At 40.5% G+C, this 14,057-nt stretch overlaps 2 protein-coding genes across 2 annotated transcripts; one reads left to right on the top strand and one right to left on the bottom strand.

Annotated features, from left to right (window-relative positions):
* Nucleotides 1-3,532, top strand: LOC120414480 (uncharacterized). The gene is made up of 3 exons (XM_039575673.1): nucleotides 1-267; nucleotides 2,444-3,293; nucleotides 3,516-3,532. The coding sequence occupies exons 1-3, from the start codon at nucleotides 1-3 to the stop codon at nucleotides 3,530-3,532; spliced, it is 1,134 nt and encodes a 377-aa protein (XP_039431607.1).
* Nucleotides 3,533-5,012: 1,480 nt separating this feature from the next.
* LOC120414479 (uncharacterized) lies at nucleotides 5,013-11,119 on the bottom strand. Its single transcript, XM_039575672.2, has 5 exons — nucleotides 10,801-11,119; nucleotides 8,558-10,744; nucleotides 8,132-8,500; nucleotides 5,684-6,166; nucleotides 5,013-5,040 (listed from the first exon to the last, which is right to left on the bottom strand). Exons 1-5 carry the CDS (start codon nucleotides 10,983-10,985, stop codon nucleotides 5,013-5,015), a joined length of 3,252 nt encoding a protein of 1,083 aa, XP_039431606.2. The 5' UTR covers nucleotides 10,986-11,119.
* Between the last annotated feature and the right edge of the window lie 2,938 nt (nucleotides 11,120-14,057).

Below are 14,057 nucleotides of genomic sequence, written 5' to 3'. Positions count from 1 at the left end.
ATGGAATCCTATTTGTATTTCAAGAACGGCTGGGTAAAAAGCGTAACGGGTGTTAAACTGCAGGACGTTTTTGTGGTACATGGAATTGTTCACCATTCGTTTTCGTTGAACGAGTCGCCACTCCGACCGTGGATTATAATCGGCGTGAACGGAACAGTTTTGGCCGCTCATTGCTCGTGCGCGATCGGCCTGCTCGAAAACTGTAGCCACATTGGAGCAACTCTCTTCGCGTTGGACGGTCTTCGAACAGATCTTCTCGAACAAAAAGTAAGTTGGCGAGTTTTGAAATAAAACTAAAAAAGAAAAAAAAATGAAGAGTGGGGAATACTTCCATTTATGAAAAGTACCCAATTATATAAAAAATCATTAGTTTGAAATAGGTCCTAAACGCAATTTTCTAAGTAATCCGTTTTACGGCCGTATCTCGTTCGTCGAGCTGAGGAAGACAATAAGGTAAAAAATTGAGCATTCTGTTCTAAATTTCGATTTTTACTTTTTAAACAACTTGTTTCTTTTTAACTTTTGTTATAAATTTGCTTACACATATCCTCTCGAGCAATCAGTCAAAACGTTTTTTATGAGCAGTAATTGAACTTCAAAGTGCTGATATGCCAACATCAGAGTCATGATGGAATTACATGCTGTTCCCTTAATATTTTTTGCAAGAATTTAAATCAAAAAGTAGTTAGGCAAACTGAAAAAGTGCAAGTTTGTTCGCCTTAAATTTTTCAGTATCAACACCGCCATTTTGGCCGCCATCTTGGATTTAAAAATTCTAAATCATATCTCGGCCAAAACTCAACCGATTTGGATTATTCTTGTTGCACTCGATTCGGAAGAATGTCAAGAATCACCTCCAACAAGGTAGATCCAAAACAGATGCGTCTACCTTAAGTTATAATAAAAAAGGCATTTCCAACTTTTTTTTCCAAGGGTTGTATGAGCCAGTGAAAATGCATTTCCAACTTTTTTGACCCCGTTGGGGCTACAAGTGTTAAGGTGAAGTCGTTGATCATTTTCGAAGAAAATTAATCATCACTATACAATATTCCGTATTAAATTAAATTCAATGAATTCCTGCACCAAAAGAAATCAGCATGTGCCGGGTATTGAATTCTTGAAGCCACTGAAAGATGTATGGTCTAAATCAAATGCGTTTCAAAATTTATATAATTTTGTGGAACAATCATTCACGTCCTAGTTGGCAATCATTGATTAATGACGATTTTCATAACTTTACAACGAATGGGATAATCGTTACCAAAAATTATCAATGCAAGTAGGGTACTAGTCTGAACAACTTTTTGAAGGAATTTTGTGAAAATATTGGAAGCGACGCAAAATTTATATTTTTGAACAAATATCATAGCAATGATGGAACTCTTCACATAAAAGCATGTTTGGATCATATCTGGAGCAACACGAGAAAAGGGCGGATAAGCATTTTGATAGCTGGAACTTTTTCGCAAATTACGAGCCAACAAGTAACTTTTGCACAAAACTCGATGTGTTAAACAATAGCTGGCCTTCCCAGCTACCTTCTAACGATGCGGGTTTTGTTAAATAGTTAACTGTTGTCTCGGAATTTGCAAAATAGTTCTAGCTGTCAAAATGCTTATGCGCCCTTTTCAAATGTTGCTCCAGATATTCAAGCTCAACAATCAATACAAAACAACAACAAAAATGTTTTTTTTTTGTGATTCGACTATCCGAAGGGAAATTTTTCCGAGGCCTTCGTATAATTGAGTCTGGACTGAAGTTCAAAACTTCAAAAATTCTAAAGTTCAAAAATGATGATGCCACAATTAAAAATTAAACAAATTATAATTTCAATCAAAATAATAGAATACAGGGATTTAAGCATTTAATAATTTAAGAATTTGAGAAATTTGGAAGTAATAAAAATAAGGAATATAGGAGTTTACGACTTTATAAAAATTGGAAATAATGAATTTAGGAATTTAGAAGTTAATGAATATACACTCAACCCCCGGTGGTTGGTAACTTTTTCGTTTGACACTTTTTTAGTTTGTACCCCGTTGGTTGGTCAAAGTCAACTGTCACTTTTTACACGGCGCTCACGCACACTATCAAAACAAACGTTTGGTAGTGTGTGTGAACTCCGTATTAAAGGGGTGTCAAACTAAAACGTGACCCCGTTCGTTTGACAACAGTTGGTGTCAACCCATCGGGGGTTGAGTGTAGGATTTTAGGGATTTAAAAATTAAAGAAATTTTTAAGTTCAGAATTTTTGCATTTTAGAATTTCAGATATTTCGGTGTTTTGGAATATAAAAATTAAAAAATTTAATTTTGTATTTTGTATATGAAAAAAATCTGAATTTTTGGTTTCGGTCTTTTTAATTTTTTGAATCGAGTTCTTTAAATTTTAGTTTAAAACGTTTAATTATAAATTACACTTATAAATTATGTTATCATTTCAGTTATCCGTTACAGACATTCCTTGCTTATGGAAAAATGCGCCGGCAATCACCCAAGACCTGTACAAGCGCATTCGCGAGATTGACTTTGGGAAGAAAATCAAAAAATGCTATCCAGCAATTCAAAAAATACAAGAAAATGATTTGAGGCATATCGAACTTTTGAAGGCTATTCAAAAGGATGGCATCAACTGCGCTGCCATGGCAGTGTTCTGTGACAAACAAACGTACGAATTCTGTTGTGATTCATGCACAAGGGCCAAAGAATTAGAAGAAAAATTCGAATCATTCGACTTGAGTAAGCTTTATCATCCTAACAACCGTTTGAAACCTCTAGAAGAACTTAGGAGCCTTTCCGATCATATTTGTTCAAATATGGATAACAATCCTGACACCATTAAAGACATTGAGATTGGCACGGCTTTGCAAAATAGCTCACAATGGTGGATGAAATTGAGGCGAGGTCGCATAACAGCTTCGCTTCTTAAAGATGTTTGTAGAAGTAACTTACTTAAACCGTCTATTTCGCTAATCAAAAAAATTTGTTCGTCAGAAAGTGCTACTTTGTCTACGCCAGCAGTAAAATATGGTAGGGAATTTGAAGACCGTGCAGTTCATAAATTATTTGAACTAGTAGGAGAAACTCACACAAATTTAGTTTTACGTAAATCTGGCTTACATCTGTCACAGGAGAATCCATACTTAGGTGCTTCTCCAGATGCAGTGTTTGATTGTACCTGCCATGGTACCGTTACTGTGGAAGTAAAATGCCCATATTCTGCAAAGGATGCCACAAATATGCGAGATATATTATTAAAACTTAAAGATCCATACATTGAATTAGATGCTAATGGTAATGTTATTATGAATGTGCATCATAAATATTATTATCAAACTCTTATGCAGGTACACATTTGTGAGGCAGCTTTTGGCTACTTTTTTATATGGTCTGGTCACGATTGTTTAATATTTCAAGTAAAACGAGACAACGTTTTCTGGAATTACTGTAAGGATAGGGCTAACACATTTTACAAAAACGTTATTGTACCCGAATTACTTGCCCATTACTACACAGATATGACAACAAACTAGAGGTAAATGTATAAAGAGTGGTTGAAATAAAAGATTTGTGAGATTTTGTTTTATTTTTTACTTAATACACTAATACATATACATATTGTGGTTGGTTCAGACATATCCAGCAAAAGAATAAAAGCAAGGTACTTTGTCCGCGCGACACAGCCACAGAAATCCGCCGTGTGGTTTCCACCACAGTTCGCGCACTTGACGCGCGCATTATGCTGCTGAACATTTTCCCTGGTCTTTCCGCGGAAGACTGCACCTTTCGGTTAAGTGGGTCTCACCGCATTTTACGCACCGGGGTGGGTCTCAGTAGTTGTAAGGTGGCAGCCCCACCCCGAGACTAGGTACTCGTAGCCTTTGCTAGACGGCATACTTAAGTAATCACCAACTCAGAAAAAAACAAAAGAAGACATTCAGGACGGATTAACCGGCATCAAACCAGGCGATGTAAAAAGGACAACGATTGGAAATTTGGTACTTGGAACGTTCGAACTCTCCAAGATCCTGCACGTGCTGGCATTCTTGCCCGGGAGCTGCACAAGCTGAACGTGCATATGGCCACCATCCAGGAAGTTTGAGCGGTCATGGCGAGCGAGAATTCAAGCCGATGGACCCCATCGCCAACACCTCTTTCAAGTTTCACATCTACATCTATTTTTTTTTTCATAAAATTATTTTTATTAGGGACCTGGTTAGGACCGAGTCGGCTTTTGTAATTACATTTGACTTAATAATTACAGAGGATCTTGTGTGTAAATGTTAGTGGGAGGGGAGCCGATTACCCGCGGCCTACTCGGGGTTAGTATGGAAGGGATTGATGTTAAAGACAAGGCGTGGGAAGGGAAGGGGGATTGTGTAGGGGTCTCTTCTGGCCTTTGCGTTTTGTCCTCAGCCGCAACTCGGTGTCCAGCTGCTGGGGCGGTCTTGCTTTGCTTCCGGTGCAATCCAGAAACGACGGAGAACATCAAGGTCAAGTTGAGATAACGCGTCTCGCATCGGGATTGCTGGTGGTCTTCCTCGGGCCCTGAGGGTATCTTTCAACTTAATTCTGTGAGCCTGGTGATCTGGACACGCCCATACGAGATGGATCTACATCTATATCCAAACAGAAATTGGAGGTGGTCGTCGTTCCTTCGGAGAGTCACACTTTTTCCTCTTTTCTTGCTTGCGCGCAAATTCATCATCGTCTTCGTCGTCGCCAGCACTTCTCCTGTCACTGTCAGTGCTGTTTTCTTCTCCCAGATGTCCGGGTATGTAGTGTTGCTTACATACTGTCTAGGGAAACAGACTGGCCAATGCAAAATAAATAGGCACTGGCAACGTATGTTTTGCGCTTGCAACACTGCCAGTTTTGCTGGGCGTAAAGGGCGTTTGGTGTCCAGAAACATTGGCCAATCTGTTTCCCTAGACAGTCTGTAGTGTTGCTCAGGTGGACGGTTAAATCCCATTTAAACTTTAAAGTGCAAGGACCAGTCGCAGCCAATTAAGCTCATATTTGGGATTCGGGCTTAGTAGAACTAAACAACTAAGGTGTTTACATTTTGTTTATTTTACAAAGCTTATGTTTAGATAATCTATACATTCGGTACTATAGAAGGACAAAGATTTACCAAAGCAGCTGCTATACAAATAATTTCATCTAACGCTAGCATATCATCGTTCCACCTTTCCAGAAGGGAAATAGGAATTATGTCCGACAAAATTTTAAATTTTTGTCGCAACACACCAATTACACGCTCAACATGTATTCTTAACGAAGATAACTCTTTAGATGCAACTGCATCGAGTGGCTCTAATTGTTTGTTTTTTTTTTTGAAAGCAGGATAAGTGACAGTTGCATTATGGGTTCTTAATAGATCTTCAATTAGAAAGCCTCGATCAGCCATTATCAAGTCACCTTCTAGAATTTTATCTAAAAAGCCAGATTGCTTAACTATCTCCTTATCACTGATTCGTCCTCCGAATCCATCGGATATAAAGACGATACAACCTGAGCAACTAACTCCTATAAGAATTTTTACTGTATTATGTTTTTTATAATTAGAAAAAACATTAGCTCTAGCTTGCATTTTTGAGCTATTAGGAGTTTCCATAAAAATCTCAAAACAATCAATTATAATTGTGATTTTATCAGAATATTTTTGTAGAAATTTGAGGGGCATATGATTCTTCAAAACATGTCTAGGGGGGAAATGAACCAGTTTTTTCATTACAGGATGTATACAGTGTACAGTCTCATAAAAATAATTGCTAATAGTGGTTGGGTGAAGATTATAGAGATAACTCAACGTTGCAAACGGCTCATTCAGTCGAATTTTTCTTAATGTTAATATTAAAATTTGTTCCTTACTAATTGCATCAAAGTTAGGAATAATGTCATACAACTGCTCAAATAATTTTTTAAGCAAGCTACCACAGTTCAGCCCTGTAAAGTAGCGGCATTTTTTATCGTCATGAGCCAAAGTGGCGATAGTAAATCTGGTACCTTGATTAGCAATGCTCAAAGAGACCTTTAAAGATGAGACCTGCTTTTGCAGAATTTGGACTTGTTCCTGCCAATCAACCCGATTTTCTTGTGCATTGCTGCTTACGGTATTGTTTGTTTGAGTGCATTTGTCTTCTTTATAAATCGACGTAGATGTACTGCAAAGAAGAGAATTAAATCATTTGTTTAGAAATCTTTAGAGACGAATGTTCAGACCGTGCAACATATTCGAACACAACTTTGCGCTTTAAGACGATTCAAGCAGAACCATGAGGTTTATGTAGCAAAGGTTAAAACAAAGTTACCTAATCCACCTGAGCAATTCACCACCAAAACCGGAAATTGATTTAATTTTTAATTTTAAGATTTAACTAAACTTTCCAGAGATTTCAATGACCCCAATAAACTATCAATAATTTGCCCATACAAATCTCCATACAAAAATTGTATATAAATATTGAAAAAATGTTTTGGTAGCGTCTTTTGATTACCTATCCAACGACAGGTCGCATGGTAGATCCGGACAACGTTTTCATCATGATATCTGAGATCCGGCTTCCAAAAAGTGCATAAATAACAATTAAGTGATAATAACTTTTGATAGGGTTGTCAGATCTTCAATGTTTTTGTCGCGTTTGAAAGGTCTTCCAAATACCTTTCTATAAATGTATAGCATGACAGATTTTTTTTTTACAAAGCCACCCTTTTTACACTCTTCCGGAACGCAGTCAAGTACGTTTCTTAAGCATAACTTTTGAAGTACTTAACTAAACTCTATAATTTGGGACCCCAAGACGGATCGAATGAGACCAAAACAGACAAAATCGATTGAGCCAGTGCCGAGATAACCCAGTGCAAACTTTTTGATCAACATCCCACCACACACACAGACATTTGTTCAGAATTTGATTCTGAGTCGATAGGTATACATGAAGGTGGGTCTAATGGAAGAAGGTCTTGAGTACTTAAAAAAAGGGTATTTTGTGAACATTTTAGTATTTTTTCTAGAAATTGCTAAAAACGTTAAAATTTTAAATAGGAAATAAAACAAATTTGTATTAAAAAAAATACTTTTTTTTTTGTGAAAATTTAAGCATTTTATAAAAAGTATTCTGTATTTTGTGGAAATTTTAACATTCAATTCCAAAAATACTACAACAGTGAAAAGCATACCAAATTTCGCTTCGTTTGGTACCCATATTGGAAGTTATGTAAATTTTAGTACTTTCTAAAAATATGGTATTTTTGGATTTTTCATACTATAAAAATTATCATATTATCGCAATTCGCAATTTTCAGTGTAAGATCTTATGCACTAGGTTCCCGACGAACACGCACTGCCCTTACACCTACATCTCACCCTTGCTCTGAGCCAGTACGAGCAGCACGCTAGAACACGCTTTGAGTGTTCGTGCCAGGCATGCACATCTTCTTTTCCGGTTACGCATTTTAACTCGGCCGGGGTGGTACATTACCTCACTTGTTAAAAAAAGGGTGAAATTGAAAACAATAGACAGAAAACGAGAATATATTATATGGAAATCAAGAATCAATAGTAAGAGAATGATGAGCGTATTTTAAAGAATTAAAATGAGAAGCTGGATGTATTAGATGTATAATTAGACAATAGTTAATAAATAGAGATAAAAAAAACAAGCTTAGCTTATAGTAATGATAATTTATAGGACAGATAAAGAATTATTCAAATAAATAAATTCGCAATAAAATCAAAAAAGATTAGGCAAATGATAAATAGACTTGATATTACTAGTACATTAAGGACAAGTATATTTTTAAGGAAAAAAACAAAGATTGTTACAGCTTTGAGAGATAGCAGAATCAAAAGTTAGTAAAATCTAAATCAAATGGATATTAAATAGAAGAATCAGTGAAGAAGTGAGAATCAGTAGAGCAAAATAAAAATAAGAGATAGGTGGTAGCTGAGAATGAAGAGAAGAAAAACCCCGTTGTGCGATGTTTCAGGTACATCCACAGCAGTTGACTCAACATACTGCGAATAAAAACAATACCGTCTACAATCACAAATTACTTCCCTTTCCCACTTTAATTAAATCGTCTTGAAGCGCATTTTATTGTTGCACGGTGTAGTGTTTTATACATACCGAATTACCGGAAGACCAGTAGCGGAACCTGTTTCACGATATTGAATGTTGGACGAATTGCTCAGATGATGAGAGATGAAATACTCTGGGGGCTGCTGGTACAAATTAGTATCCAGTTCATCACATTGAAACTCGGTCCAGCTTGAGGCGGCAGTCATTTCCGTTCCGATCTGCTGAGTAGCAGCGACGATTTCTGGATCGTGCAGTCCAGAACCAACCGATAGAACTGGGCTCCGGCTGGAGGTCGCGGTCGGTTCCATTCCGGCATGGTCACATGCACTGCGAGTTTCTCTAGTCGAACTCGAGTTTTGTTCATGACAAGTTTCGACCAAAACTTGCTGCGGCGGAACGAGGGCAAACGCTGGATCACTGTAATATTATGTTTGATGGTTAGTGAGTTTACTGTTAAAAATGATTTCAACTTACCCGTTCAAAAGCAAAGTTACAAAACTTTCATTTGCAGTTGTAGAATCTAAAGATTCGTCTAACATTGAAAAATCATTTTCCAATGCCAATTCCAAAAAAACGCTGGAGTTTGCTGGGTCGTAGGATTCTGATCCGACCAGCTGCGGAGAAGTGAAGGCGTTTGCTTGGCCGTACTGTTCGATACCGTCCTGTATCGCTGTCGTCCGGTTGGAGGTCACGATCGTGTTTGTTCCGCCTTCGACGTGCTGCGGCGAAGCGAAGACGATTCGTGGGTTGTAATGTCCAAGACCAACCGGTGCAGCTGCAGCCCTGTTGGAGGTCGCGAACGGTCCCGTTACGCTTTGGACATCTTGCGGAGGAGCGAAGGCATTTGCTTGGCCGTACTGTTCGATACCATCCTGTACCGCGGTCTTCCGGCTGGAAGTCGCGAATAGTTCCGATCCGCCTTGGGCTGTCCTCCGGCTGGGGGTCGCGAATAGTTCCGATCCGCCTTGGGCATGCTGCGGCGAAGCGAAGACGATTTGTGGGTCGTAACGTCTAAGACCAACCGGTGCAGCTGCAGCCCTGTTGGAGGTCGCGAACGGTTCCGTTACGCTTTGGACATCTTGCGGAGGAGCGAAGGCATTTGCTTGGCCGTACTGTTCGATACCATCCTGTACCGCGGTCTTCCGGCTGGAGGTCGCGAATAGTTCCGATCCGCCTTGGGCTGTCGTCCGGCTGGAGGTCGCGAATAGTTCCGATCCGCCTTGGGCATGCTGCGGCGAAGCGAAGACGATTTGTGGGTCGTAACGTCCAAGACCAACCGGTGCAGCTGCAGCCCTGTTGGAGGTCGCGAACGTTCCCGTTACGCTATGGACATCTTGCGGAGGAGCGAAGGCGTTTGCTTGGCCGTACTGTTCGATACCATCCTGTACCGCGGTCTTCCGGCTGGAGGTTGCGAATAGTTCCGATCCGCCTTGGGCTGTCGTCCGGCTGGAGGTCGCGAATAGTTCCGATCCGCCTTGGGCATGCTGCGGCGAAGCAAAGACGATTTGTGGGTCGTAACGTCCAAGACCAACCGGTGCAGCTGCAGCCCTGTTGGAGGTCGCGAACGTTCCCGTTACGCTATGGACATCTTGCGGAGGAGCGAAGGCGTTTGCTTGGCCGTACTGTTCGATACCATCCTGTACCGCGGTCTTCCGGCTGGAGGTCGCGAATAGTTCCGATCCGCCTTGGGCTGTCGTCCGGCTGGAGGTCGCGAATAGTTCCGATCCGCCTTGGGCTGTCGTCCGGCTGGAGGTCGCGAATAGTTCCGATCCGCCTTGGGCTGTCGTCCGGCTGGAGGTCGCGAATAGTTCCGATCCGCCTTGGGCATGCTGCGGCGAAGCGAAGACGATTTGTGGGTCGTAACGTCCAAGACCAACCGGTGCAGCTGCAGCCCTGTTGGAGGTCGCGAACGTTCCCGTTACGCTATGGACATCTTGCGGAGGAGCGAAGGCGTTTGCTTGGCCGTACTGTTCGATACCATCCTGTACCGCGGTCTTCCGGCTGGAGGTTGCGAATAGTTCCGATCCGCCTTGGGCTGTCGTCCGGCTGGAGGTCGCGAATAGTTCCGATCCGCCTTGGGCATGCTGCGGCGAAGCAAAGACGATTTGTGGGTCGTAACGTCCAAGACCAACCGGTGCAGCTGCAGCCCTGTTGGAGGTCGCGAACGTTCCCGTTACGCTATGGACATCTTGCGGAGGAGCGAAGGCGTTTGCTTGGCCGTACTGTTCGATACCATCCTGTACCGCGGTCTTCCGGCTGGAGGTCGCGAATAGTTCCGATCCGCCTTGGGCTGTCGTCCGGCTGGAGGTCGCGAATAGTTCCGATCCGCCTTGGGCTGTCGTCCGGCTGGAGGTCGCGAATAGTTCCGATCCGCCTTGGGCTGTCGTCCGGCTGGAGGTCGCGAATAGTTCCGATCCGCCTTGGGCATGCTGCGGCGAAGCGAAGACGATTTGTGGGTCGTAACGTCCAAGACCAACCGGTGCAGCTGCAGCCCTGTTGGAGGTCGCGAACGTTCCCGTTACGCTATGGACATCTTGCGGAGGAGCGAAGGCGTTTGCTTGGCCGTACTGTTCGATACCGTCCTGTACCGCTGTCGTCCGGGTGGAGGTCACGATCGCGTTTGTTCCGCCTCCGTGCTGCGGAGAAGCAGAAGCGATTCCGCTGAAGGAGTGATATTAATTAACGGATATAAAATAAATGTCAAATAACAACCTTACCTCGTAATCGACATTCCTGGTGTTGGGAACGACGGAACATCGCCGTGGGGATCAAGGTTTAAATTTAGCGTTGGCTTCCAGTCGACATCTTTGTCCGCTTCAAAGCAAGCTGGTTCCCCACGAACAAAGTGCCACGCACAAATCCGGGAGTTGTTTGTGAGCTTTTGAAGCCGACAAGCTTTCATCCACTGCTGCTGGCGGTAAACTTGTTTTGTTCTGTACAAACCAGTTGCTTGGGCACTGACGGCAGGAATTTTGAATAATTTGTAGAGTTTATTTATCGAATTTGTTTTGCAGAACCGAACAGCACACGGGATCGGCATTTTCACTTTTAGGTTAAAATTTGTACTTTTAGGTTAAAATTTGTTCCAAAACAAAAACGCACACAGTCTCATTTCGTGTACAGATTCACCTGTATAGAGTTATCTAAGCCCGAACTCACGCACACTAGCACACCATTTGTTTTGCTGGTCGGTACAAAATTTAACCTCAATCTTTTTCGTGTACGTACACGCAATACATGCGCACGTAGATAACTCTATATAGCGCGCTAGTGTGCGTGAGCTCGGGCTTAGATAACTCTATTGCCATAGTTTGCGCGCCAATAGAGTTATCTAAGCCCGAGCTCACGCACACTAGCACACCATTTGTTTTGCTGGTCGGTACAAAATTTAACCTCAATCTTTTTCGTGTACGTACACGCAATACATGCGCACGTAGATTACTCTATGGTAGAAAGTGTGTCGAATTTATCCGTGCCCCAAAAATTCTCGCGTTTCGTGTTGAAACGAACCCGTATGACGAGCGAATACCGGATAGCGGCCAGTTTCGCTGAAACGTGAGTGCACGGAGAGAAAAAAATATTTGTAGATTTAGAAATATTTATTTGTTTTCTGAAACTACAGATTACCCCGCTACCAGACAGTTCTGTCACGGGATTGAAACTCGTCAGAAAAATCTGTATCATTTTCTCATTCGGAACAGTGGCGCCACGTGGTGGTAGCTGCCCTGTTTATTACACTGTGAAATTATTCATGGCCAATCCAAGGAACCAGAAGGTGACAACAGAAATGTCCGTCCAAAATGGGTGCTGCAAAAAAACTTATTATTTTTAACAAATTTGCGAACAAACCAGCAACGAATTACAAGTTTGACTGTCGAACTACACTTAAAAGTTGGTTTGCTGTTTGTTTTTTGCAAAACTGCATATTTTTAACGAAAGTGTCAAAAATATTCGTAATCACCTTTTGTCTCTTGGTGGCGCTTTGTGTTAGTATGTGTTTGGTCTATGTTTGCAGACGTGCACGCAGAACACAGAACAGTGAGAACTAGCGAAAATGCATCACTTTCTTCTGATACAAGTAGCCATATTGAAATTGCTTGAAGATTCATAACCGTGGTTCTGTGCTTGACGGAGCATCCCCTAACGACAAACACTCCCATTTCGGTAAGCCTAGCATAAGTGTACATTTTTTATGTTTTTGTGCCTTACCCAATAAATCTACGCCTAGATTCCTTGAAAAAGGCCCAAAACGGGTCGAAACGTCGGATGAAGAGAACATACAAGTGTTTTGATTCCCCAAACAGACCGAAAGCCAAAACCTAACCTAAAAAAATAGTATTTGTTATATAACTTTTTATAGAAATCATCTTTTCATGAGCTTTTTGTAGCAAAATGTTTGGCATGAGTTTCTGAACAAAACGTAGTACTAGGTTCCTGTCTAACTTTAATTTTTTTACATGTTTCATCACAAAATGTGCATAGTGCCCAAGGGGTGTAAATACTTTTTTTACATACTGTATAAGCTAATTACATTGCTCAGTGTAGTATAGTAACCTAGATAGTAAATTAGTTTATATCTGTAAGCCCATGCATCCAATTAAAATGTGGTCAAAGACAAACTTATGGGAAATTGGATGAGCTTTCCGGTAAAAATATTTTCGAGACTTAAAAATCAAGTCTGTCATATATAAATCGCCAAAAACTATCAAAAATCCTATTTTTTCAACATTTTTATTTTTAAAACCGCTGTAACTTTACAAGGATTGGACTTAGGACAATGGTCAATATGGAGACTTTTATGTAAAATTGTCTGGAAAATCGACTCTCGTGTTCGGTTTTTGAAAATTTTGACATTTAGAGCACTTTTCAAAAAAACAGTTTCAGTAAATGATTTTTGTATTTTTTTAGATGAGTAGCTCCATCCTGCATTTTTCGTGAGTTTTTTTTCTTCACAAAAATTTTGAACGAAAAAAAATCGTGGACTCACCTTCAAATTTGACTTTTAAACTATAAAATCAAAAAATCTCATAAAAGTGGAGTGTTTTTTTCTTTCAGTGTATTTTTTCGGAAAGCCCGTCAAATTTCCTACAAGTTTGTCTTTGACCACTTTTTGATACGATGCAACGGCTTAGAGATACAGCAATATTTAAAAAAAATATTCAAAACACTTACGCCCTTCTCAAATGTCATTATCGAGTGTTGCTCCATATACACAGAAATGGCTTATATATGCCTAGGATAACATGTCTACAAAGTTTCATTGAAATCGGAGAGGGTCGAGAAAAATGTACCTAAAAAAAACTTGTTTTGGGCTGGAATTGCTCATTATATTTCATATTTTTATATGAAATATGAAATATAATAATTGAAATACAGCACTACGAATTAAAAAAAAATATTTCACAAAGTTTTTGATAGAAACATGCTTGTTCACCTCTCACTGGGTTTTTTATCACTTTATTTCGATTGAAAACGATTCTCGGAAGCTGTTACCGAATGTCAAAGTGCCAATGAGTCATCAGTAGGTCTCCGTTGCAAATTCATGTTGTTTTTCTCAATATTTTTCACTGCTTCAAATGTTTTAGAAATAAAAAGGACTCAAACATAAAATTCAGTTGTCTGTCACATTTTCAGAACATATCGTCAACGGAGACGCACGGTGGTTCAAAATTCACCAGCAAAATACACCGTTCCCAAAGAGAGACCAATTTTGTTACGGTTCAAATGAAATTCTCTTTCTCTCACAGAGTTCATTCTGTCCAACGTGGTGTTTACCGTGAAACCGCGAATTCCTCCCAATTAGCGCCTCCATGCACAGGTAGGTTAGCATTTATCATCCATGATGATACGAGTGAGCCAAATGAGTCAACACTTTTTTTTCGTCACACCGCACATGCTGCTTCCGTTTAGAGAGGATAAAGCCAAATTTTTGCTTGTCTTATCTCAATCATGGAGAGGGGATGTGTGAGAGGGG

The sequence above is a fragment of the Culex pipiens genome, chromosome 3 (assembly GCF_016801865.2).
Source record: "Culex pipiens pallens isolate TS chromosome 3, TS_CPP_V2, whole genome shotgun sequence".
Taxonomy (NCBI): domain Eukaryota; kingdom Metazoa; phylum Arthropoda; class Insecta; order Diptera; family Culicidae; genus Culex; species Culex pipiens.
This window is presented reverse-complemented; position numbering and strand designations above follow the sequence as displayed.

Coding starts and splice junctions, on each gene's coding strand:
- LOC120414480 (XM_039575673.1), top strand. CDS start 1: ATGGAATCCTATTTGTATTTCAAGAACGGCTGGGTAAAAAGCGTAACG. Junction 268..2,443: donor CAGATCTTCTCGAACAAAAA/GTAAGTTGGCGA, acceptor TTATCATTTCAG/TTATCCGTTACAGACATTCC.
- LOC120414479 (XM_039575672.2), bottom strand. CDS start 10,985: ATGAAAGCTTGTCGGCTTCAAAAGCTCACAAACAACTCCCGGATTTGT. Junction 10,745..10,800: donor CCAGGAATGTCGATTACGAG/GTAAGGTTGTTA, acceptor TCACTCCTTCAG/CGGAATCGCTTCTGCTTCTC. Junction 8,501..8,557: donor GTAACTTTGCTTTTGAACGG/GTAAGTTGAAAT, acceptor ATAATATTACAG/TGATCCAGCGTTTGCCCTCG.